The sequence below is a fragment of the Salvelinus fontinalis genome, chromosome 4 (genome assembly GCF_029448725.1).
Source record: "Salvelinus fontinalis isolate EN_2023a chromosome 4, ASM2944872v1, whole genome shotgun sequence".
In the NCBI taxonomy this organism is placed as follows: domain Eukaryota; kingdom Metazoa; phylum Chordata; class Actinopteri; order Salmoniformes; family Salmonidae; genus Salvelinus; species Salvelinus fontinalis.
The window spans coordinates 66,820,702-66,847,559 of NC_074668.1; the positions used below are offsets into that span (position 1 = coordinate 66,820,702).

The window sequence follows — 26,858 nt, forward strand, 5'->3', positions numbered from 1 at the left end:
TCCCAATAGGCATGTAAATTGATGGGCACACTGCATCAGAGATAAATTAATCATTTGCAGCATCCCAAGACTTTGTTGGCCACACAGTATTTTCACACACTGAGCCCCACACAACAGCCATAGCCTTGGTAAGCAGACTGGGTGCAAAGACTACAGTCGAGCCGACAGTGTTTGAGCATCATCCTCTGTCCCTAGGATTCATTCACAGGCCTCCCTCTCCCTTTCTAATGAGACTCCTGCTATTTGTCTGACACCAGACTGGATCAGAAGGCCCAGCACACAGCAGGACTGCTCCCCCTGTCCCAGTTGTGTCTGAGGGAAATGAAATCCTATCCTGGACAAACTGTCCCCCTGGTTTCCCCAGAGAGCTTTGGCCCAGAGATAGCTCGGTGCTATGAAGCAACTGTGTATCTGCAGCAGGCCCCAATCAGACAGCCTGCCCCCCTTATGGGCTGCAGTGTTCAGGCATAAGACCAATCTGCAGAACAGGACACCGATTAGACAGGGACCATGGTTATATTTCACATAGCCGATAGCCCCTCATAGCTTTGCATACTGATACCCTGATTACATCCACTTGCTTATTTTACAGCCTTTTATAATACTGTATTATCAACCCAAACTGCATATACAAACACTTGACACACTTTCTGGGTACTTGATTTTGATTACCAATTCTGCTACAGTCCCATGGGATATGATACATGTTCATCTCACTAAAGCTATATATTTGCACAAACTTTTCAGTGTAAGAGGAGACATGATAAATCATCAAATAAATCAATGAATGGAATCAATTTAATGCTGAAGGAAGAGCCCTATTTAACATGTTCAAGTGACTGTTGGGCAAGATAAACATGGTGCAAAGATGGGGAGTTTCAGCACACAACTGGTGTGGCAGAAATGGAGAGAAGTCATTGTGAAGATTGGAATGCAGAGAGCAGTGTCAGGGAGGCTTTAGGCAATTACCTCTGCTCTCAGTGCTGAGGAAGTACAAAGGTAGCTGGGTCTACGATTTTACTAGAGCTGTGGCTACCTTGGGGCTGTGTGATATAGAAAACAGTGTTCCAACATAATGAGAAATATGTCATTAGTTGTAAGGAAAAAACCTTGGGAGTTAGTATTATATTATCCCCTATATTGGATGCTGCTGAGAAATGTCCCCATCACTTTAAACAATCCAAACTAGAGACTAAATCATCCACAGAAACCACTGCCAATATAAGAAAATTAGCATGATTTCCTTTTTTTTTTAACAATACAAAACATTAACATACAAAAGACAACATTTATACACACGAACATCAATGACATCACACCTGCCCAGCCTGAACCAGCTCTTTAATATATTTAGATAATGAACCATATGATTTTTCTATTGTCTTAAAGATGGAAAATTGGTATATTTCAAAAATAATTGACGAGAAGACTATCATCCACCCCATTGGGTATCTCACTACACCCTCATATGACAGGACTTGAAATATGAACCAAAAAGTACATCTACATTAAGACTTCTGACAGCCAACTTTCTAACTCCACCCATTACTTTTGGACTGTATTGCATTCCCAAAAGGTATGGATTATTGAACCATTGTTAGTTTTACACTTAAGACATATGACTCTCCTTCTGCTGTAGAATTTGGTCTCTTTTTAATACATTAGTTTACAAATTGCATGCATTTGACCATTTCTACATCGGTCAGTGCAAAATTTATTTTTAATTCTGTCAGAAATACATGTCCTATTATCAAATAATTTACAATTTCTATACCTTTTAGTTTTCCATGTTATTATCAGTACATACTGAAAAGCTATTCAAGGGATGTTTTTTTGCTAGTGAGATTGTTTCTTGTAGAATCCGTTTCATTTTCTTCCATATCGTTATAGTGTTCTTAACTATGAAGTTGTTCATGTTCTTAGCTTTATCCTTTGAAAAATAGACATGTGAAAAGATTCTGGGGGTGAGCATGCACATCTTCAATAATTACCCACAGTTCCTTTTTAGTGCATTTAACAATGTCTCAAGTAAAAGCCTTGGGTGGCGAGTTGATACAATTCCAAGTCTGGGAGGTTAAAACCAACCTCAGATTTAGCGAGATGTAAAACTTTTCTTTTTATTCTGAGTTTATGAGCTTGATTTCCTTGGAAGATAGCCCAGTCAAGCTGTGTGATATCTTGAAGTGGGCCTTCTGTCACTTTCAGTGGATGAGCAAAACAATGAACAAACCAACCATGGAATGACTTCTCAGCCATTCTTTTCCATTCTCTGAACATTTTTTGATCAAGTCTATTTTTATTAAAGCATTTCAAGTAGTTAAAAAAAACAAAAACATTTGCACAATACTTTCAGCAATTTTAGTAAAATGTTTAAATTTGAGTAGAACGGGAAACAGAAACAAGAAAGAAAAATCGTAAAGAAAATTGAAGATACTGTATAAAACACAGCACACTCTAAAATCAGACAGCAGTATTAGACTTTTCCCATTCTGGATTCTCTCAGTTTACATTTCAGACCACGCTCTTCTCAAAACTTTTAGCAAGACAAATTAAAGACAGAAATGTAAATCCCAGGCACCGCCCCGTATACACCCACCTATTACCTTACCACAGGAATAAAAACACAATGAGAAGAATGTAAGATGACCACACTCCGATGAGCCTTACTAAATGCCAAAGGTAATGAGAAACAATATTTTATTATCCAGCACAAACCCATACCCACCAGCACCAAACAGAAAGAACAGAGAAAGACATGTTAGAATCAAGGGAGGATCAGTTTTGTTTCCATTTCAGAGGCTCTCTTGTAGACATTGTATGTGGCTACATAGACAAGCCATTTTTCCTCATTCAATATTGACCAGTTTTGGGAGGAAACAATGAAGGCATAAATATGTGAAGAGGCCTGCTTGTCTTTAAGCTCCAGGACACACTGCCTAGGGTCTACCTACCTGATAAGGCATAATGGGCCAGAATGTCATAAAATATCAATATAGTCACATCATTTAAATGGGATAAACAAAGCCATCAAAAATAAAAGGACTTAGAGTTACCTCCTGACCTTGAGTACTAGTCTATGTTAATTCTGATAAACTCATTTGAGAGACCTTGGTAACAGGCTTCAAAAGACTTTCAACACCTGCCACACAAAGACAGGACAACAAACAGGACAGTACATTTATCCCACATCCTCTCCCTACAGTCAGTCAAGTTGACCTTCTAAAAGACACCTGAAGTCAAGCAGTGTCATTTTTTGCAATCTGTTTCCTCAAGCCTCCTGAGACTTCAGCACTCCAAGCTGAAAAACAGAGTCTCTTTGGATATCCTGCCTTTGTCCTGGTCTCCATGGCTCTGAGCCAGCAATACATTACAAACCCCACTGACCTCCAGACAGACTGTGGAGTTGAATGGGCTCAGGAGAATCAGACTCAACTCCATTTAGACACATTGTTTATGTCTTTACACAAACCACAGACTATGACATATAGGTCTCTTTTGGTGGAGATCATCCCCAGAGCAAAGCTATGTAATTCCAATAGAGATGTGGGGTTAGGGAGAGAGACAGGACATGCAACACAGATACGCATCATAGGAGAGACACGACATGGAAATGATAGCCAAAGGGAGAAAAGTTAGAGGTAATTGGTAGCCTTATCAATCTCAGTTCATATGTAACAGCTTGGCATAGCTGGACACTCAGACATTAAGCCATTGTAGGACTTTATCGATTCAATTCCGCCATATACAAATATCTGAATTGCTAAAATAAAATAAAAAAACAATCACATTAAAGCCATCCAAGATCTTCATCTGGCAAACCATTCATCACATTCCTAATGCATGCCATAAGTGTAGAAGATTCCTCAAGCTGCCTTCAAACTGGTATGTAACAGGGCATTCAGTTGTTCCCAGGTCAGCTCTTAAAGACTGTGCGTTTTATTAAGGTAACAACATTGGTGAGGGCAGCCGAGCTAGGTGAGAGCATGTCCAGACCAGTACAGTGATTGTCTGTGATGCCCTCTGTAATATTTCCCCTATGGACCCTGGCCTGTGTTCGCAGGCTCTGGCCAAGGCCCTGTGACTTGAAGAATATGATGTGACCACGTTCAGTGGCATAGTCATGAGGTGTAGCACCAGCCAGCCCTTGGACAGCCTTGTATGCTAAAGCATTGAAGATTCTCTCCTTTCTCCATCCATCCCTCACATGGAATGATCAATAGACAAGGTACATCTGCTGTATTTAGTGGTTCAGTGATTCACATCAATGCATTGAGTCAGAAAAAAATAGCTGAAGCGAACAATATGTCATAATTAAGTAAAAAATTTAAAAGCTACAGTTGCATCCCCAAACTGCACCTCTAGAAGCAAACCTGTCTGAAAATGACACCTTCCACCAGCCCAATAATATCATCCGATATCACATCCAAATATCACAACAGTCTCTACAACTCTGTTGCCTCTCTATACCCTGCTTTAATCACATTCAGCTTTATGTTTACATTCCCTCCATGTTCTGATAACCGAGGTCTGTTCTGATCCACCCCACAGCAGCTTCTAAATGTGACAGATAGGGCTGTTTTTTGTTTTATTAATCCTGAGAGAGTGAATTAAAACAGTAAATAATCTTTATCAGACAGCAGGAAAACAATCGATTTCATATGATACTAAGAAAAAAATCGATATCTCAATACCTGTACAATTGCACGCAGAAAGAACATGTATGCTTTGGAAATAAAAGCCTGCGCATTTTTTCTTATCATGTTTTGATTACAAAATAATAATTACATTGGCAAATTAGTCTCTTCTGCTGCAATGTCTCACATCCTGGCATTGCATAGCAGCAAAAACCCATGTGACCTGCAGTCCTGTTTTTCTGCTCAGGAGGGCAGCACTTCAGAAAGGAAAAACAGATGAAAGAAAGACGCTAAAAAGGAGGAGAGGAGAAGCTGCATTACCACAATGCTGCTGCTCTCCCCTGCACTCCAGTAAAAAACAAACAAAAAAAAACAACAGAAATCAGTCATTTTCTCTTCCCGTCATTGCCAAGAGCTTTCCTAAAATATTTTCTGCTTACAGCTGTGTGAAGGACAGCTCGGCTGGCTCCCAGAGCAGTGGTGTTGAGTGAGTCCGTTAGGTCCTGGAACTGTACGTCTTGTCTATTGAAATCAGTTCTGTTGCCAGTTAGTTTTGCAGATGGGTGGTTGCAATGAATGGTACAGGTAACTCTTTGGAGTGAAGTGTTCCCACTGTAGGCACTAGGAAGAACCAAGGCAAAGAGGGGCCCAGTGTCTTAACGTCTCATCTGACCCAACTGATAGTTCTCTCTGGGCTGGCGTTGGTTGCGCTGCTGCTGGGGCTGCTGGCCATTCGATTGCTGCCGTCTCCTCCTCTTCAACGTGCCTGCATGGGAGACACGAACACACTGCTCTCAACATCATAACACTCACACACATACCTGCTTGCATAAAATGAACCAGAGTTACACTTCTTCCAAACACATATGCTACGCTATACTATGCTACACTATACTATGCTACACTATGAATATTTTGTTTCCCCCACATCTTCAGTCTAGCTGGGGAGATATGTCCCCCCCCCCCAGTGTTGAGGAGTAACGTACCTGGCAGTGGCTTGGGTGGGGGCAGTTTGGGGTTGCTGCTGGGTGTGTGGACACTGCAGATCTTGATGAAACCAGCCATCAGCATGATGAGAGCAATGCCCATCAGCAACACTGCCCACCAGTGAGCCTGGAACACAGATTATGCAAAGTCATATTTTTTCAGTGTCTGACAACTTTCATATTGATACTGGTAAGAACATTTTATAAATTGAGATGTATTTAGCTCCTGAAAATGTTTTAATGCCAACGGGAGTGACAGTTTCAGCAGTAGGGTGAACTAATATTCTGAACAACACAGGTAACTACAGTACAACTAGGACATTGGCTGGGCCTGGGACACTAACCACTATCCACTCTGCAATGTTCTCGTAGAGCTCTGCGTTGAAGATGGCTTTCTTTAGCCTGGCCAGGGGGCCGTCTGCGTCCACCAGCCGGCACCTCATGAACACATCGCAGTAACCCTTGAAGTCGTTGCAGGGGGAGCCTGGCTGCAGCGTGGTGATCTTCTTGCTGAAGAAGCTGGCCCACTTCTCGGAGCCCGTGCTGCTGCAGGTGTCGGGTTTCACTGCAGGGTGGGGGAGGAGACGGGGAACACCACTGTGAGGTCACTGCTAACAGGACAGTCCCAGTCTTTGCAGGGTCTTGGTGGTTTAAGATGCATGTCATGTTGGGATGGATGGTCAATAATGGGCCGATGATAGTGGTAACAGGTAAATAACAGACACTTACTTCTCTCCTGACAGCAGACGTGGCACAGCTCAGTCTCGTCTGTTCCCTCAATACTGGCACAGGTACACACCTCCAGACTATACTTCTCACAGATGGAGCCAGAGCAGCCCTGGTCGACAGAGACGTGGAGAGGGAAAGGGAAAAACAGGGTGAGTGTCAGCTATGCTCCATTGTCATGATTTAAAGCACTTCAACACACGTTTGGTCAGAGAGCTAGACCATACCCCGTTGAGGCAGACTTGTGTCTCTCCATGGCAGGCGGTGAAGTTGGCCTTGGGTTCAGAGGTGGGGCACTGGGCAGTGCCTCCGTTACACATGCCCTGTTCAGCACACTCTGACTCCTCCCTACACTTATCATTGGAGCCCTTGAAGTTGCACGTAGGTGTACAGCACGGACCCTGGCTGGGACTGACAACACAGAACACACACCAAGTCAGCTTCAACTTCCTTTTTACTAAGTCAGAAATGGAAACAAGTTGAATACTATATTCAATAAATACTTCAACAGTACTAACCGTAAAATCAACAACATTTTGTAGTACATTATTGGCCACCTACCTGCAGATTTTGCCAGGCTTAAGTTTGCACTTGTTGCCGTCTGCCTCGTTGGCGTTGTAGCAGCACTCGTCTTTACACTGGTCACTGTAACCACAGTCACACTGCTCCCCTGTCTCCACCAGACCATTACCACAGATGGGCTGGCCAGACTCTGCACACACGCACACAGGAAGGAGTGATGAGATGCAGTAGAGGACACATAACCTTGGATGTCCATTCCAATGACAAGCGCAACCACACTTCCTTTGCATATGCAAAGATGGATGCCCGCAGGTGCATGTGCGGACACACACACACACAACCTCAGAAAGACGGCACTTACCCACAAAGCAGTTGCCCCTCTTCTTCTCCAGGACCTGGCTGATGTTCCTCACGCTGCAGATGGAGAACTTGTTGTTGTTGAGCTTGTCCCCTGACGTGGCCCGGGCGTACATGATGTAGTTCCCCTGCTCCTTCTTCTCCTGGGCCTTGGACTCTCCTGGGGTGCACTCTGTCCCAGAGTCATGCTGTCAAACCATAGGGAAGAGGTTCATAGGGAGTCAATGAGCATCCCTCTCCTCCCTCAGGAGGGCATTAACATAGACTCCTCCACTACTGGGACTTTAAACCAAGAGAGATCCTATGGTGAGTATCTCAACAAAGTGGTATTCAAGTATATACAACTGATTAGCATGTGCAGTATGATCTGGTTAGAGCTGTGCACTGAGATAAAAGACCAGACTAGAACCAGACAAGGCCCAGGACAGAATACTCACCGGAGAGCCAAAGTTGTGTCCAACCTCGTGTGCGAAGGTGATGTGGGAGACCTTGGGGGGGACGTGGGAGGCGTAGTTCTGCACCGTGATGATGCCGGTGTTCAGAGACTTCTTCTTCCCATCAGAGTACAACTTACTCTTCTCACAGATGCCTCCGGAGCTCCCTAAGAACACAGTAAAACCACTCATCAAGATTACATACAGTACACACCATGGAGGATTCTGTCTTTCACACTGTATCCCACCCAACAAACTAACAGGACTATGGTGAGGATTTCCATGGCATTGAGGATGTACTGTTTCCAACTCTGACACAAGTGACAGTGAAATGATGTAACACTCTTATTGGAGTAAATTAAACCTGATACACTGCCTGGAGTGAATAAGCAGAGATCTTTGCTTATTGTAGGGGAGCAGAGAGCATTTGGGCCCAGTGGTCACCCGTGTAGGTGAGACACAGAGACACAGACAGCAGCAGGAAGATGAGACCAGAGCAGCCAGGTGGTGCTGAATATGCCCGCAGGGGGAGAGTGGCAGCTCGGGCACAGCAGGGGACCTGAAGGGCGCTGCTTCACAGTCACTGAGAATGACAATTTAAAAACTTGCTCACTTACCCATTCTCAAAGAGAGAAACGCACTGTCTGGAACACACACGTCGACAGACATGGCCAGCTAGTTGTAAAGTGCAAGTGTGGAGCATACTGACACACCTAGATTTTTCTCAATCAATTTGGGAAACCTGGTTTTGATTGAATAGTTGAAATTGTTCAAAGTCAGCTCAGATAGTGGGAGTGAGCAGTGGCAGACAGAGCTGAGTCAGAACAGGTTCTGTCCCACCCTACCATATTATCAGATTCAGCTGGAACATTACCGGTCTGCCTCGAGGCTCCCCATGCACTATACACTCAACACTGCCCTGTCTGAGATCACAGTGAGTGAATGAGTGAGTGAGTGAGTGAGTGAGTGAGTGGTGGAAATCCCAGTTGCAGTAAGGTCCAATCTCTCCTACAACTGTGGACTAGAGGATTTCTATTTTCTAATCAGCCAGGCTAGGAGGACTGGCGCTCTGCTGGAATACCAGGCAGTGGCGACATCTTTATCTGAGAATAGCCTGTGTGCTTAGTCATAAGGAGGCCGCGCCTTTTAGACACACAGAGACATGAAACCAAAGCACTTTACAGTATAGGCACATATTTGTGTGTGTGTGTGTGTGTGTGTGTGGTGCGTGTATGAGGAATGCCTCCATTGAAGCCACTTATGAGTGTGGTAATGGATCAAATCCATTAAGAAAACCATTACCCAGCCCTGACTGGTGTCTCTAGTAGCCGTTTGTTGTCAGTCCACACCACTGGAGCGTTCAAGGCAGATCTTTTCTCTACAAGCCCACAGCTTCCCTCTACAGCTCTACAGACCCAGATTGATTCAGCCTGCTTAGAACATTGCTTATTTGCCTGTATTGATTCCTAGTGTTTGTTGTTGTTTTTCATCTTGGGTTCTGTGAGTTAGAGGTTAATCAAGATATGTGGACGATACCTGGGCCAACTGACACTGACCCTTCATTTAAACGTCACTAAGGAAAACACAGCCTGAACTCTGACCTCTGGGGCTGCTGCTCATTGAAAGAAACTTATAGCAGTAACATGTGAACGTGGGGTTCAACTACAGTACTGTCCACTCTCTCTACCTCTTGATTATTACTGTGAGGATATAATGAACCAGGCACAGCCGGTCACTGGAGAGCTCTGGGTCACCCCGGTCACTGGAGAGCTCTGGGTCACCCCGGTCACTGGAGAGCTCTGGGTCACACCGGTCACTGGACAGTGCAGCGCTCCAGTCACACTCAACTTCATATTATTCTAGTGTGAATAATTCATTCAGAGGTGTTGAGCAGGTACTTATTTGGCCTACTTGTGTGTGTGTGTGTGTGTGTGTGTGTGTGTGTGTGTGTGTGTGTGTGTGTGAGAGAGAGAGACAGGGCCATTTCTGTCTGTGTGCTGTGGCTGTCTCATTGAGTTCTCCCTTCTCACAGTCCACACTACTGACTGACTGACACTATGGGGTTGGTGGAGACCAGAGGGAGACCCAGCTGCAGGCTATAGAAAGAGGTGTGTGATCATCTCCATGGACTGTTTCACATTCTACAAACGTCTAAGAACTTCCTTCAGGAGAAGGACTCTGTATGCAGCTCCTTTGTCCTTGAGTGAACCTTGTTTGGAAAACGCTGCAGTTTTGACAAACACCCAGGGAGGGAGAAAGCGGAAATCACAAAACATGCTGAGTAGGCAACAATTCAACAACTTAAAAATGCATTTCAAGTGGAAACAGCGTGGAGACGATGCCTTAGCAAATCCAGCCCTCCTCGGCCTTGAAAATTAAATTACAGACATGCTGGTGGAACGAGAAAGAGGTGGGGGGGAGAAAGAGAGAAAGTAGGGATATTGCACTGACAAATGGAGCAGCTTATCAGAGGGCGTGTGCTGGGGTTAATGGACATACTGAGGTTCATTGAGTGTTCTGATAAAAATCAGCAGATTGCAGGTACTCAGAGGGCAGAGCAGGGAACCTGCAGCACAGCTTTTGCTTCCTCTCCTCTTTACAATGGAGCGATCCCATTAGAGATACTGGAGCCAGGGAGTCTCTCACAGACCACTGGTCACTTGGATGACTTCTTGGATGCTATACCTTCCTACTCTTTAAGTAGGCATAAATGTCCACTATTCTCAGTTTTCTTGTTTTAATTCTCAACTGAATTCCTACCCCGAGAGTCTTTATGCAAATGAGTGCAGTACACAAGTTCAATTGGTGTGTGTGCACGCGCGCACCTGCAGGAGCTCCGACCCAGGCCAGGCCCAGCACCCCGTCGTCAAAGTCCCTGTCACTGAAGACGTAGGCCAGGCAATAGTCATCATGGTTCTGTTCTGAGTTGAGCTCCAGGAATTTCTCCACCCCGATGTTAGCGAAGCGGAACGGATTGGTGATGTCCCGCTCATCACTGGTCGTGTTTATCTGAAGAGATGGAGAGGAATGGGCTCATTGAATAGGTCATGAGTAGGTAATCACACATACACGCTTATGTACACACACACACACACACACACCAGCGTTTCTATTTGGAAAATATTGCACCGGACATTTGACCAGCAGCATTTTAATTTATCGGACATTTGAGAAATCTACCGGACCCATTTACATTGGGTGCATAACCTGTTTAAGGCATCCACCCATGGTGCTCAGAATGACAGAAATTACATTTAGATCATGGTAATTCATATTAACAGAACATGCAAGTCAAGAATGCAACAATGCGCGTTCCTTCTTACTGAATTCTGATGTTAGAATAACATGTACTGATCCTCAGCCAACAAGACCAGTGACGAACAGCAGAATCCCTAGCTTTTGTCAACCTACTATCCCTCATAGTAGAAACGGTTACCCATTCTGATGGCCGGCTTGTGGAGAAAGAAATAGCCTGTTCCAAACAGACTCTGGGACAGAGAATAAAAAGAAAAAGCAATGAGTCTGATGCAATAGATCAGAACGTTTAGCTTAAAATGTTGAGGAACGTATTTATTTACATTATAAAACGCAGCAATGCGCACAAGGCAGTAGGCTGCGTGTGAATGTTTCTTCCATAATGCAATTAGCAGGAAAAACTCACCAGTTTCATGTGACCGAGATGAAAATATCCGTTAGAAATAGGGGAGATGTAATATGCAACAACTAGCATGGGTTGCTAATATGACTAGGATTGTGCCTTGGAATACTGGACAATTAAAGAAAGTTGATATAAAATAATTGCCTCCACGGATATGGTCTGATTTTGGCTCGTCTACTTTGAAGTAAGGTAAGACATGCCTCATATGTAGTAAAACGTTCAGGTTTCAAACCATTAAGTATATGTTTTCGAAGTGCATACGGCCTCCAGCTCATTGCAAAGTGGTGTGTGACGCGCTGATGAAGCCTGACTTGTGCTGTCTATGTATTTACTGTTAGAGACGCTGTAGCAGCAGCTCTCGCGCTCTGACAGATTTTCCACTCAAAGGCTTTGTGTCTGTATGCTGTAGGCTTGTGATAAATAAGGTATCCATAAAAAAACTAACATACTGTACACAAGTGCCAATTTAATTCCACTAAATTAAGCAAATTAACCTATTGACCGATAAATGTATTTACATCTACTGGTATTAACATAAATGCTAAAAAGCATTATTTCACAAATGGGATTGACCTGCGGCAATTTTATTTATCGGCTTTCAATTTTAAAAAATAAATAAAAATTAGGCCAAAAGCAGGCTATTACCGGCTAACAGAAACCTTGACACACATACAAGACAGGGGAACAGACGGAAGCTTTTTTAGGAGGGCCTACAGTAACAGGTCTCTGGGGTATTGGAGAAGAGACTTCAAAACAAAGGCCACTGTGTCTACAGTGCGGCAAAAAAGTATTTAGTCAGCCACCAATTGTGCAAGTTCGCCCACTTAAAAAAAATGAGAGAGGCCTGTAATTTTCATCATAGGTACACTTCAATTATGACAGACAAAATGAGAAAAAAAAATCCAGAAAATCACATTGTAGGATTTATAATGAATTTATTTGCAAATTATGGTGGAAAATAAGTATTTGGTCACCTACAAACAAGCAAGATTTCTGGCTCTCACAGACCTGTAACTTCTTCTTTAAGAGGCTCCTCTGTCCTCCACTCATTACCTGTATTAATGGCACCTGTTTGAACTTGTTATCAGTATAAAAGACACCTGTCCACAACCTCAAACAGTCACACTCCAAACTCCACTATGGCCAAGACCAAAGAGCTGTCAAAGGACACCAGAAACAAAATTGTAGACCTGCACCAGGCTGGGAAGACTGAATCTGCAATAGGTAAGGAGCTTGGTTTGAAGAAATCAACTGTGGGAGCAATTATTAGGAAAGGGAAGACATACAAGACCACTGATAATCTCTCTCGATCTGGGGTTCCACGCCCAGATCGAGGGGCTCCACGCTCCAAGATATCACCCCGTGGGGTCAAAATGATCACAAGAATGGTGAGCAAAAATCCCAGAACCACACGGGGGGACCTAGTGAATGACCTGCAGAGAGCTGGGACCAAAGTAACAAAGCCTACCATCAGTAACACACTACGCCGCCAGGGATTCAAATCCTGCAGTGCCAGACGTGTCCCCCTGCTTAAGCCAGTACACGTCCAGGCCCGCCTGAAGTTTGCTAGAGAGCATTTGGATGATCCAGAAGAAGATTGGGAGAATGTCATATGGTCAGATGAAACCAAAATAGAACTTTTTGGTAAAAACTCAACTCGTCGTGTTTGGAGGACAAAGAATGCTGAGTTGCATCCAAAGAACATCATACCTACTGTGAAGCATGGGGGTGGAAACATCATGCTTTGGGGCTGTTTTTCTGCAAAGGGACCAGGACGACTGATCCGTGTAAAGGAAAGAATGAATGGGGCCATGTATCGTGGGATTTTGAGTGAAAACCTCCTTCCATCAGCAAGGGCATTGAAGATGAAACGTGGCTGGGTCATTCAGCATGACAATGATCCCAAACAAACCGCCCGGGCAACGAAGGAGTGGCTTCGTAAGAAGCATTTCAAGGTCCTGGAGTGGCCTAGCCAGTCTCCAGATCTCAACCCCATAGAAAATCTTTGGAGGGAGTTGAAAGTCCGTGTTGCCCAGCAACAGCCCCAAAACATCACTGCTCCAGAGGAGATCTGCATGGAGGAATGGGCCAAAATACCACAACAGTGTGAAAACCTTGTGAAGACTTACAGAAAACGTTTGACCTCTGTCATTGCCAACAAAGGGTATATAACAAAGTATTGAGATAAACTTTTGTTATTGACCAAATACTTATTTTCCACCATAATTTGCAAATAAATTCATTAAAAATCCTACAATGTGATTTTCTGAAATGTTTTCCCTCATTTTGTCTGTCATAGTTGTAGTGTACCTATGATGAAAATTACAGGCCTCTCTCATCTTTTTAAGTGGGAGAACTTGCACAATTGGTGGCTGACTAAATACTTTTTTGCCCCACTGTACATCCCTATAATCATTGCTAAAGGTAACTATGCTAATGTGTGTTTGAAGAGAGAGTGGGAAAAGGCTTTAGACAGATAGAGAAATCATTCTACTTAAAAAGTTGCCAGCTCATTGGCCCCAGAGAAACCTTTTGTGAGAGTTGTTTTGAATTGATTTTGGAATGGGGCCCAGAGCTCCCTACTTTAAATGGCAGCTGGTGTTCACCTGAGGATTTTAAGGATTTATTAGGTCTTGGAGTGTGGTGGAATACTGATGAGTGAGACAAATAGTGGTGCTCACCACCCACACACCCCCCCAACCCTGAACACAAACTCACCCTGATCCTTTTGACCATGAAGCTGATGTTGCGGATGCCCAGGAAGTCAGTACCCTGGTAGATTGAGTCAATGGCCTTTACATGGCTGGAGATCTAGAGAATAGAACAGTCACCATTAGATTATGAGAAGTGTTGATGTTCTCTCTGCACCGCAGAGAGAACATCAGATAAATCATAGCACGGCATTAAAGACATGACATGTCCGTTACCCCACCAATGAACACATGAATAATATCTCTAACTACAGAATCATTGCGTTCAGCCTATTGAAATCAATCTGTTGAAGATTTGCACCACACTGTCCAGCCCATCCTATAAACAAGCCTCTAGTCTCAGAGCTAAACCCCAATCCTAACACATTTACTTCATCACACTGAACCTTTTTTCTTTATCTCACCTATGGAGAGAGTGAGTGTCCACAGAAATGACATTTTAATCAGCTAGTCTCTCCTTTAACTGGACCCCTGTGAAAGGCAGCATTTCCTCTGCATCTGATTCGTTAGGCTATAGAACTCAGTCAGGAGGAACAAGTCTGCGATGCTGGGCGGGCTGGCTGAAGGAAGGAAGCCAACAACAACAACAACAACAACTGATCAGACCTACAGACAAACACTATTCTGTTTGTAATCCATTTCTCCTGGCGGAATTGAAGGGCAGGCCCTGGTTTTCCCACGCTGAATGACTCAGAGTGTGTGTGTATTAGGGCTGACCCCATTTAGTCGATTGTTTGGTCGATAGGCTGTTAGTCGACCGAGATTTCATTAGTCGAGCAATTGCAAATTGATAAAAATAATTAAATGGTGCACAAGACACCGGTCTGATTCGCACCGGTCTCAGTGGACTAATCCATTGCGGAAGCCACTCTAAGACATGCTACTGAAATTGTAAAAAAGCTATACTATGTAAGAATAATGGCGCAACACTGATAAATGAAATAATATTATATAAATGCGCTTTCTCCCGTGATGGATAGCGGGCGCTGTCCACGGTTCTGAAACGTAATCTTCAGTGAGCCATTGAATTGGTGCCTTTCCCTAAAGCCAATTCCTCCTTCGGCCGCCGTTCCTTCCAGTTCTCTGCTGCCAATGACTGGAACGAACTGCAAAAATCACTGAAGCTGGAGACTCATATCTCCCTCACTAGCTTTAAGCACCAGCTGTCAGAGCAGCTCACAGATCACTGCACCTGTACATAGCCCATCTGTATATAGCCCATCAAACTACCTCATCCCCATACTGTTATTTATTTTTCTGCTTTGCACCCCAGTATGTACTTGCACACTCATCTTCTGCACATCTATCACTCCAGTGTTTAATTGCTAAATTGTAATTATTTCGCCACTATGGCCAATTTATTCCCTTACCTCCCTTATTTGCACACACTGTATAGACTTTTTTTCTATTGTGTTATTGACTGTATGTTTGTTTATTCCATGTGTAACTGTGTTGTTGTTTGTGTCGCACTGCTTTGCTTTATCTTGGCCAGGTCGCAGTTGTAAATGAGAACTTGTTCTCAACTGGCCTACCTGGTTAAATAAAGGTGAAATAAAAAAGATGTTGCTATGTGCATAATAATGGTGTTGAGAACATTGCGACGGAGGCAGTAGCGGAGTGAGGAAACAGGGAATCAACTTAATTAGGTCTATAACCAATAACCTAACTGTTAAACGTGCCTGGCTTTATAAATCCTCCATGTACATCTTCAGAAATAAGACAGGTCCTGCTCCTGTTGACAGTTTGAGTGTTTGTTTAATAGCCTACTGATTGCGTGAGCACCAAGCCTCACGCAACTGCAACACAAATTTGTTTTTTTTTTCAATCTTTGCTATGCTATAATAAAGGCTTTGCAATTTTTTTTGTTATAAGTAATACCAGAGTCTGTTCTATTTTAGATAGTGTTGTTTACACTTCCAAACGGGCAGGGGAAAAGTATAATATTGTACTCCAACAGCACCTGTTTGCCACACAATACTCATTCAGAGCTTGCTCCTATATCCTCCTTTATCTTTATCTTCAATAGTTTCCACGGCTAAGTCAAATGTCTTCCACACATCTGACTTTCCTTTTCCCTCCTACGCAACCAGTAAACATCCAGTAAACATGTCCTCCTCATCCATTTTGCTGTCACGTGTTATGGCGTTCAGAGTTTGTTATAACCAATATATTGATGTGATTATGATAGGTTATAGGTCAGACCCTGTTGGTCAAGTGCACGCACTGCATACATGTTTTACGTAAAGAGATGTTTTTCCTAAACAAATTAGGTATTTCGGTTACAGAACCTCAGAAACAAGACAGACAGGAAATGGCTGTAATTATGTTGCAGCTTCGGCACAGACAGCGGCGATAAACACTTGCTGTGCTGGGGTGCCTGTTTGCTGCAGCAGGGAGGAGAGCGAGACAACGCTCACCAGTCACACAGGCTCCCGCTGTCATTTAATTTTAACACAGCACGGCCATCGGGCTCCCTTCTTGAGTCATTTGTGTTTCTTATTTATTTAATCTAACAGTGAGCTTAAAGCATCAGACAAGCTCAGTGCATATAGTTAATTTTATTCAAAACACTCCGGGTGTGTCTATATATGGAAAAATACACTTTTAAAATGTAGACCAATAGAATAGTTGAAAGAACAGATGACTCTCGATCAACCAATAATTTTTTTCCCGTCTGGGACAGCCCTAGTGTGTGTACAGCCTCAGTACCTGTGCGATGACAGCCTCTCTGGTGCCGTAGTACTTGAAGAAGAGGTGGTCAGTCTGGATGAAGAGCTGGCAGGTGTTCTTCTCTATCTGAGCTGCTCTCTTCTTCCTCAGGATCACCGGACCATGTCCATGGGACCTCTCCTCTTCCTCCACCACACTGCTGGGATCCTGCAGAGACAACAACCAGAGGAACGACTACCATTAGTCAACTAGGAGGGAGAGATGGATGTGAGGGAGAGTGAGGTGGAACGAGGGGAGCTGGAAGAAGAGAGATAGGGGAGATAGATTGAGAGTGGGAAGCGGGAGGTTAAAAAAAAAAGACTAAGAAATGACATGAGAAGGTGACTAACAGGAATGTGTAAGGATTTCTGCCATTTTGGTCGGGGAAAAACCCCATGTCTTCAAATGTGGAGAAAGAGGGCCCTGGCTTCTGAAGGGAGGTCTTCCAGAACATAGGGAAATATTTCCTGACACACCCCTGGTCTGGTCTGACTCATCCCTGGGAAGAGAGAACACTAACTCCTCACCCTGCCAGATGATCTGATCACTCATCCAATGTTCCACAGAGCTGAAAGGGATAAGAACCCAGGAACAATAAGAAGAATCTGGCTCTCGTTACAGCTCCAATAACAAGTTTGACTTAATCACTTCCATGTTTCCTTATCATGCTAACTGTTATTTTACCATGGAGCAAGAAGATGTGAGGTGGTTTGTATGGTCCTCCAGTACTGTGTCCAGAACGTTGTTGTACAGTATTGCTGAGTGCTGTATAGCTATAGGGTTGGTTTCACAGTGGGGTATTATCAGCTCACCTTGAGAGGCTCCTCCATAGCCGAGGCCTGGTACTTCTTCATCCTTTCAAACACTGAGTGGTCAGCACAGCCCCCCTCCGAGCCATACTTATGAGGGTAATCTGGGAGGAGAAGAGGAAACCATCAATATGAACTCAACCGTATTACCAGTAATATTGGTTCTCAGCTTCAGGCTAAACCTGTTTAGAATGGGAATGAAAAGGGTTGTACACAATAGCAGCCACAGTGTGGTCTCATCTACTCTATACAAGGCCCTCTAACACATACCAGTGTAACCTCATCTACTCTATACAAGGCCCTCTAAAACGTACCAGCGTAACCTCATGTACTCTATACAAGGCCCTCTAAAACGTACCAGTATAATAACATTACTATTCCAAGCAGCAACATTCTTCTGAGGGTGGAGATATCTTTCAGAGCATTATATGTCACTGTTCATTAGGACAGAAAGAAGCTGTAGATAATATCTCTCGCTCTCGGTGTGTCTGTCAAGGCCTAACACAGTCTCTCTCTCTCTCTGTGTGTGTGTGTGTGTGTGTGTGTGTGTGTGTGTGTAACAAGGCCTAACACACAGACTGTCTACGCTAACTGAAAGAATGAGCCTCTGTTCACCGCTGGCGTCTCCTTCTCCAGGCTGGAGAATAACAAAGCAGTCTTCCTCCCAAATTACATGTCACTTACTCACTCACTGCTTGACTTTCCTCTACTTTCCTCTCCCAGAGGCTCTGAAAAACACCAGCTCAATAAGGAGCAACACTACTACTTGCAACTACAGTATCCAGAAAAGTCCAGTATTCAGCAATACACCTTCACAATTACTAACACAGATCATGTCAAAGGACGGTCTGAAATACCACAGATTTTGCCACAGAGTTCAGATTTAAACCTACATCTAAGCAGTGACCGTGTCCTTGCCCTCTGCTGCCAAATAATGCCATTGCCCAGAACAACATGTGGTGCTGTGTCCCTCTGTGGACTGGCTGGCTGCTGGAGCATTCCCAATGGGACCAAATCAGTAAAAACAGACACCGAGCTGGGTACATTACAACCCAGCTAACATGGTGATCATCAAGAACACAGTTTGTTCACAGGCATCTGTCTAAAGCAGGTGCACAGATCCAATTTCCTCATTAAACGGAACATCATTTTGATTAACGCATCCAATTCAAATCTATTGACTCTTGTGTGATGTCACCAATTGAAGAGCAGCCAGCAAGCAAGTTGGAGAGCACCCTCCCTGTCATCACCATCCTGTTACTAAATGAGCCAATAAACAAGCAGTCTCACCATAGTACAGAGCTCCCCTGTAGAATGAGCTCAGCGATCACTATGCAGAACACAGAACTGCACAGTGAAACACTAATGAAAATGAGTAAACCATAGTGACACAGAACTCTTAGCAAAGAGCCATAATTGCCTGTGGAAATCTGAAAACTCTTATAATGGGTTTTTGTAATCTACACTCTTTACCTTCACAGCAGGCGTGAATGCTAATGAACTCCAATTACGGCTGTGTGTTTAGTCAACAGAATAACACAGGGCTTTCTACTTCTTCCCTTGTTGGCTTTATCTATTCACAGCAAACTACTTCTGCCATCTCTGTCTGATGTCAGTCCCTACAGAACAAAGCCATTTGTTCCAGGACGAAGACGCAGGGTTGGGAACAGGTATGGAGGACACACAGGGAGGCAGGCAGTTACTTTTTCCTGGTTAGGTTACGTGGCCATGGAAAACTTCTGACCCGTATTATATAGGAGAAGGAGGTAGGCAGAGTAACATATGGATATGCTGTTTTGGGTTTGGGCAGAGAGAGGTGAACTCAGGGGCCTCAGGCGGGGCTCTCTGGGCCTGGGGAATGGTGCAGTGTCAACCAGGCCTGACAGCTCTGTTGCTGTCTCAGCGGGCAGCATAACTGAGCAAGCAGGGTGAGGAGGAAGATGCGGTGTGTGTGTGTGTCTGTCACTAATGAGGACTCTGGGATAACAGAGCCATCTCTCCCTCCCCTGGGCTCCGCTTCAGATACCTGAGACAGGACTTCAAAACACAGGCCAACACAATCCCACAATCAGCACTTTGAATGTTTTAACCTATACACCGCAATTCAACAACCCTGAATACACAGAATAGCTGAATGCATATGCCATCAATCAATCAGGCCGTTACTGTACAATGTGCTGATAATAAAACAAGGTCAGGTCAGACTGCTCTGTGATCAGTTCCTAGCAGAGATATTATTCTCTCCCCAAGTTATCCCCAGATAGTAACAAGAGGTGAGATGGAGTCAATAACGCTGACTGCACGCTTCAATAGAGGTCTCCTCTCTCCACTGCATCTTTTCCCTAATGTACACAACACACAGTTGAGGCCACTGCTCTAGTCAATAGCGAAAGCCCCCCTAATCACAACAAAAACACACACCAGTAAACACAAGCAATCAATCTTACAACTAGGATAATGTAATTACAGTACATGTATGCATCTCATTTAGTCTACAACAAATCAGCACTCTTACATCCATCATAACCAGAGCCACCACAACATACTGGCATAGAAATGGACTCCAAATGGCTTCCCGAGTGGTGTAGCAGTCTACGCCACTGCATCGCAGTATTGAGGCATCCCTACAGCCTGGGGTTCAATCCCAGGCTGTGTCACAGCCAGCCGTGACCGGGAGTCCCATAGGAAGGCACACAATTGGCCCAGTGTAGTCTGTGTTAGGGGAGGGTTTGGCTCATCGCGCTCTAGCAACTCCTTGTGGTGGGCCGGGCGCCTGCAAGCTGACTTCAGTTCAACGTTGTTTCCTCCGACACATTTGTGTGGCTGGCTTCCAGGTTAAGCGAGCGGGTGTTAAGAAGCAGTGCGGTGGGTGGTGGGTGGTGTTCGGATGACGTATGACTAGATGTTCGCCTTTTCCGAGCCCGTTGGGGAGTTGCAGCGATGAGATAAGATCATAACGACATATTGAATATCATGAAATTGGGGAGAAAAAAGTGGAGGGAAAAAAATACAAATAATATTACAAGATTTTTTTTTTTTTTTTAAATAAATAATATTAAATGGACTCAAAAGACATAAATAACACTCAGTACACAGTCCTATTCTTCAAAGTCCTTACAGGCATCATTTAGACGTATTATGAGTGAGACTTAGTCCTCTTGAGTGGTTAGTCCTCAAAGCCCTCAGGCTGAGTCTGGCAGTGCTGGGAGGACATGGTGCAGCAGAGCTGCTGTTATAAGCCTCCCAAATTAACCTGTCGGTCACCAGCCTGCATGACGGGAGCAGAAATGCCACCGCCACAAGCCAACGGGCATGTCACACTGTCTGCCAGCGACAGCAACGCTGTCACCTCCTTTTATCACACACCGGCGCAAAGGAAAACACACTCTCCAAGGAAATTCAAGGAACATACACACACTCAGCTCCCAGAAACACAAACACAGTCCTAAAGAACACGCATCGCCGTAATGAGAACACAGTGCCGACAAATACACCTCAAAACTTGAGGAAAACACACTCAGTCCCAAAGAACACAAACTCAGGCCGAACAAAAGCACACACATACACACAGCTCTGCGACATACAAGTAAACACTACACTCAGCCAGCGTTTCACATTCCCTCAACCTTCCTAACCTCCTCTCCTCAGACAAATTTGGACAAACAGACATTTTAATTCACACTCTTCGATGGCAGAAAAGTGGTAAAGGAATTATTTTGGCACGTTATTTTATATTTCGCTTTTTTAATCAAAGTCAAGATAAATGCTGCAGGGTCAGGATGGTGTTCCTTAAAGCCTGGCCGTACTTACAGCACTATTGACTGACCGCAGTTAATTTGCATTCTGCTTTGCATATCATATGATGAGTCACCACAAAGCGCCACTAGTGGGCAGTCAGGTCAACCGGTTGGAGGGGGAGAGAGTGGGCTCAGGGTCAACCTGTCCCCCTTTGTCAGTTGAGGAGAATGGCTCTGTACTGGACCGACCGAACAACAAAACGTTCTGCCCTGACAATGTGTTCTCTATTTCCAGACAGAAAGCCGTCATTGTCCCTGCAGTGAATGCCCTCATTCAGATGCCAATCAAAAGGCCTTTGCGAACAAGAAGCGAAGAAAGACAAAGTTGTGAAAGCCGGCAGAAATGGGAGTCAGAGTCAGTCACGCCTTTTCATTCTTCATTCCATCCCTCCACCATTTGTCCTCTCGCTCACCAACCCCGGCTTCAACAGGAAAGAGAATTCTAAAATTAGGTGCCAGTTTCTTCAAGGAAAAAAGCCTCTGCCGCAAAATGAACCTGTTTGAAGTGCATTTGAAGTGTGTCTTTGATGTCTGAAAACATCCGAATGCAGACAGGATATCTGTGAGGAGAGACTCATTAATGGGTTGATAAAGACACATTCCCAGGAACAGCAGCTTGACTAAAACAACTGCTGAAACCTGAATGTTACATTGAACAGAATGCGGCGGCAGGTAGCCTAGCGGTTAGAGCTTTGGGCCAGTTACCAAAAGGTCGCTGGTTCAAATCCCCGACCCAACAAGGTGAAAAATCTGACAATGTGCCCTTCAGCAAGGCACTTAACCCTAATTGCTTCTGTAAGTCGCTCTGGGTAAGAGCATCTGCTAAATGACAAAAACGTAAATGGAATGAAGATCTCAAACAGGTCTAATTGAAGATTGTCTTTACTCAGTCCCCTTGTATCAATATGGATTTGATACTTCATTGTGTTATAGGAATGTAGCCAAAGTCAGATTAATAAATGACTCAACTATGTGTTAATGTACTGCTGATAACATGACACGCTATGCAAATATAAATATGATGCACCACAAGGAGGCAGTGTGGAGCATGTTAACCCATAGTGGTGCCTAGTAGCACAAATGAGGTAAGAGTGTCTTTATAGGAGAGCTTCCATCAGCGCTATGACCGGACTTCACACGGCAGCATGACTTGACAGAACTTCTCTGTTTGGGGCATTCGCTTCATAGAGTAGTGAAAGAAAAAATATGAAACGTCATGTAATGTCTCAGGCAATATGATCTGCTAAGGAAAGAAGAAGAAAAATGTGAAGAGCACAAATAATAGGTAGGGCATAACTACCTCAAATCCGGTACTGTGGCAGTCACCAAGCCCTGCAGTACTATTGAGGGGTTCAGATGACAGCCTGTTATTGGATGACACTGAGAGACAGAAAGGGAAGAGGAACAGAAAGGCTCTGTTCACACCTTCAGATAAACAGACAGAAAGAAAAAGGGATGGGAGGAGGAATAGAGGGTGAGAGCTTTGACACCTCATACATACATAGAAAATTAAAAGGGAAAGGAAAAAGAGAGAGTAGGCCTACATTGTGGAGACGAAGCGTGAGAGAAAGGTTCTCTGATTGCAGGCTCATGCTGGGCTGGTTGTGCCTGTGTGTCAACAGGCAGGCTGGCTATGAATCAGACCCATCTGAGGAAAAGAGGACCAAGTAACACAGGGTGGGCCTCCACGATGCTTCCTCCCTGAGGTGGCTGCTCTCTGGCCTGTACTGGGATGAGAGCGGGGTGTGGTCTCTGGAGCTTAGCCAACACCCACACCTCAGATCAACCTAGAATTGGTGGGCTGGTTGCGAAGGAAGATGACTCACTCCCTGGCACTGGGATTGACGTCTCATCCTGACTCCACATCAATCATCAGGGCTCAGCCTAACCCTAACCGTGTGTGTCTTGCCACAGTGTTCCAGTGCAACCTTCCTCAGCTCCCCTTCCTCTGGCTCATTCCACAGTTAATCTGACATGACCTTAACTTGACCTTATTCCTGGCTAAATGACCAATGTAAACTCCCCTTGGATAGACCTCTCCTCTGACAGCTCTGCATTGTATTTGAACCGTAGATCTCCACTCTGCTCAGTATGCACTCCACAGCCTTTAAGACCTTACCTCTAAGCCTAGAGAAACCTGTCCTGTCCCACCCCCCATCCTTCAGTCCATTTAGGCACACATTCATCCATCCATCATCGTCCATATCGTTGCTCTCAAGAAATAACTACAGCAGAGAATCGCCTTTCAGTGTCACTATCTAAAGTCCCTGTCCTGTCACAGTGTGACGCCTACTGTTCTCTATGATAGGGAGGGATGTGTGTGTAGCAGAGGTGGAGAGAGAAAAGCTGGTACAGACGAGCCAGCATGGATTAGTCACTGCTGTCAGTGGCTGAACACAACTGTAATTAAAAAGAGCACAGTCATGGTACAGCTATTTAGAGCTGCTCCAGCCAATTCAATCCATTTCATGCTCATGACGGAAAAAAATGGCTTTTCAAAGCGAATAACACTGACAATACTGTGGTGTTAACAAGCCATCCACTGTGCTTCCAATAATAACCATCTTTGCCTGCACAAAATATGTGTTATTTGGAACAAAATTTTATTCACACTGCTGAATAGGATAACGAACCCCTAATTTCTAAAGCTATAACCCTAAAAAATGATCAACACTTATACGCACACCCAGAGTCATACGGTATGGGCAATATTGTCTGAATCAATATAGCAAAAGCCTTAAAGAACATGTCCTTTAAGTCTATAAAATATGGCTGTCATTAATTTAATAGGTAGAAAACATTTTAGTGCTGTGATGTTGGCACCATTACTTCAGCAGACCTGCAGGGTGACTGGCAGAGGAGAGCAGTGAATCAAGTATACTCACTGATGTCCCCCTCGTGGTAGATGACTGAGTGGTAGGGCACATCCTTGTCTCTGAGGTACCTCTCCGAGGGCTCCACGTAGTACATGCCCTGGTGGGTCTGGATGAAGCCCTCAAACCTGCCGTTCACCACCGAGCCGTGGGTCAAAGTGCCCTTCTCACCTGGAGGAGAAAGACTAGGTCAGGAAGGGTGGTCAACTCAACTCTATTCAGTTGGGGGTAGGAAGAAAGTCAATGCTCAACGTGTGAGAGAAACACACTCAAAACATACAGACCAATGCAAGCTGACAAACAGAACATAATGCGGACACACACACACAGCTCTAGACATTGAGCAGATGGTAGACCGTGAGCTGTTCCTGGTGGGAATACCGTCTTGGACAGAGTCAGGGTGGGACGCAGCATATCCCTGTCTGTCTGGATCATAAAGACTCATCCCTGCTCCCCTCATCTGACCTTCAAATCAGACAAATAATTACTTAGTAATAAGAGCTTGTACTGGTTAGTGTCAGGAAAAATCAAAGAATAGTTTCTTACGCAAAAGGCACAACTAAAGCTTGAAGAATCAAGGAACCAGTGAGAAAGAAGGATAAAGGGAGTAAGAGGGAATAAAACAAAATGCTGTCAGGGCATAGCAGAGTCTATTAAACATCATCCGCCTTTGAACCAAACAGAGAAAGTTTGGCCGGCGAAAAGGAATGGTTTTCATGCGTGTCAAGAGCAAGCGTCTGTGTTACACAGTTAAACCTGTGTTATAAAAACAGCACACTCCGGAGCGCTATAATTGAAAAGGACATGATGACTGGCAACTCAATGGGAGAAGATAACTAAATCAGGGAGAGAATAAGACTTGTTTTCCTCAGGATAGGGAAGCCCAACTTAATTTTATCGGTCTCTCTTCAGTTCTGTATTGGTTGCGAAAATGTTGGAGCATTTGTCTCATAGCTATCCTGAGGGACCATTGCAGTTTAACGTAGACAGAGAAACACAGCCAACCAGCCAGCCTCTCTCCCCAGTTAGGTTTGTGTTTCCAGAGGAAAGAGGCCCAGTAGGCCCGCTGGGGGCCGTCTGCTCCGCTCTCCTGCTGGAGATAACGAGAGCAGCAGAACACACAGCTGTCCCATGGAGCATCCAGCTCTTTCTCCCTAAATCTCTGTCTGTGTTCCAAGGGCCCAGAGTCCTCTCTGGTTTTTCCAGGCCCTAGCCATGCAGTTCGTCAGAAAACACTGGGAAGGGACACTAACTGGTATTTGTAGCAGTTTTGATAATGAAAGTGAGAAAAACAAAGTGCTTTCCATTAATGCTACTGCTGTACATTATGCACATATTAGATTAGAGTAATAGCAAACCACAGTCAATAACAGAGGTGCTTGCTCAAAATAATACTGTACTGTAAACTATATTACCTCCATCTAAACAAAATTAGCAGGATACTAGGGAAAGGAATGTTGAGCTATGCTGAGACCATTTATTGACAGTAATAACTGTCACTTTAGATGACATAATGTGTCATTTCTGCTGTCCCATTTTCTTCATAATAATACATGAATAATACTTTCCCCACGGACAGCTTGGAGATCAGAGTGAGGACCAATTTAATCTGTTGTTTTATACTGGGCAGCACTTGGTAACATTAAAGAGGGCCCTATGGTTTTGATTTAATTTCAGGGACAGATTCTCCCTTCTGATCTCCAGAAGGCACAGCTTGGGCACTGCTCATTTGCCCAGAGAGGAAGCCCTTCATCTGGGCATGAAAGGCCAGTGCAGAGGGGTTTAGACCCATCCTCTGCGCACATATGGATCAAGTCTGATTATTGTGCCAAGGAGTGCTCAGAACTCAGACACGGATACCCTCACAGCCTCAGCAAAGGGAGAACTAATAATACCTAGTTTAAGTCAGGAGAATACGCCGCTTCCCAAGGGCAACTGACAAGACTTTTATATCAGAGAAGGAGAGAAAAGAACACGCAACACTAATGAGAGCTGGGTTAATGTGGCAGTATAGACAGTGGAAATTGAATATTCTTTACCCCGGTACCTAATCAGAAACCCTACTGCAGTCCAGATACAAGCAGCTTCACTCCAATTATGGGAATTCCACTAGACTGGGACCAAGGTAACCAACTAATTTAGTTCATGAAAATGCCTGGTCCCCAAAGTGCTAAGTGGGCTAATGTAAAGTAAGGAGAGTGGAGTCTGCTGGTCTTTGGGGCAAATGAGAAAATGAATGTATAGGCCTATCTGATCACACATAATAGAGAGGTCTGGTCTCTGGCTCTCTACTAGCTTACAGTACTTCACTAGCAGCTGGGTTCTACTCCCATCCCAGTACAGACAGCTATTAGCTACAGGTGGAGGAGAAAGGGACTCAAGGGAGAATGGGACTTGGGATATGACCTATTTATCTCCAGTTCATGGTTCTTCGATTATCAGGCAGAGGCCAACTGATGAGCAACTGCATTTAACACAACACACAATGCCGGATATGTACAGTGCCTTCAGAAAGCATTCACACCCCTGGACCTTTTCCTCATTTGGTTGAGTTACAGCCTGAATTTAAATTTGATTAAATTTATATTTTTTGGGTCACTGGCCTACACACAATACCCCATAATGTAAAAGTGGAATTAAGT

General features: G+C 44.3%; 1 protein-coding gene across 2 annotated transcripts in view; it reads right to left on the reverse strand.

Annotated features, from left to right (window-relative positions):
• Positions 1–1,313: 1,313 nt before the first annotated feature.
• Positions 1,314–26,858, reverse strand: part of LOC129854256 (disintegrin and metalloproteinase domain-containing protein 10-like) — a 100,213-nt gene continuing 74,668 nt past the window's right edge. For both annotated transcript variants that reach the window (XM_055921079.1, XM_055921078.1), the window contains exons 4-16: positions 24,229–24,387; positions 17,550–17,650; positions 16,738–16,905; positions 14,036–14,128; positions 10,485–10,668; positions 7,663–7,826; positions 7,230–7,413; positions 6,908–7,058; positions 6,574–6,757; positions 6,350–6,458; positions 5,965–6,185; positions 5,621–5,747; positions 1,314–5,400 (exon numbers count right to left, since the gene is read on the reverse strand). In XM_055921079.1, the coding sequence (XP_055777054.1) occupies positions 5,291–5,400; positions 5,621–5,747; positions 5,965–6,185; positions 6,350–6,458; positions 6,574–6,757; positions 6,908–7,058; positions 7,230–7,413; positions 7,663–7,826; positions 10,485–10,668; positions 14,036–14,128; positions 16,738–16,905; positions 17,550–17,650; positions 24,229–24,387 (1,955 nt within the window). In that variant the 3' untranslated portion in view covers positions 1,314–5,290. The remainder of the gene's footprint in view (positions 5,401–5,620; positions 5,748–5,964; positions 6,186–6,349; positions 6,459–6,573; positions 6,758–6,907; positions 7,059–7,229; positions 7,414–7,662; positions 7,827–10,484; positions 10,669–14,035; positions 14,129–16,737; positions 16,906–17,549; positions 17,651–24,228; positions 24,388–26,858) is intronic.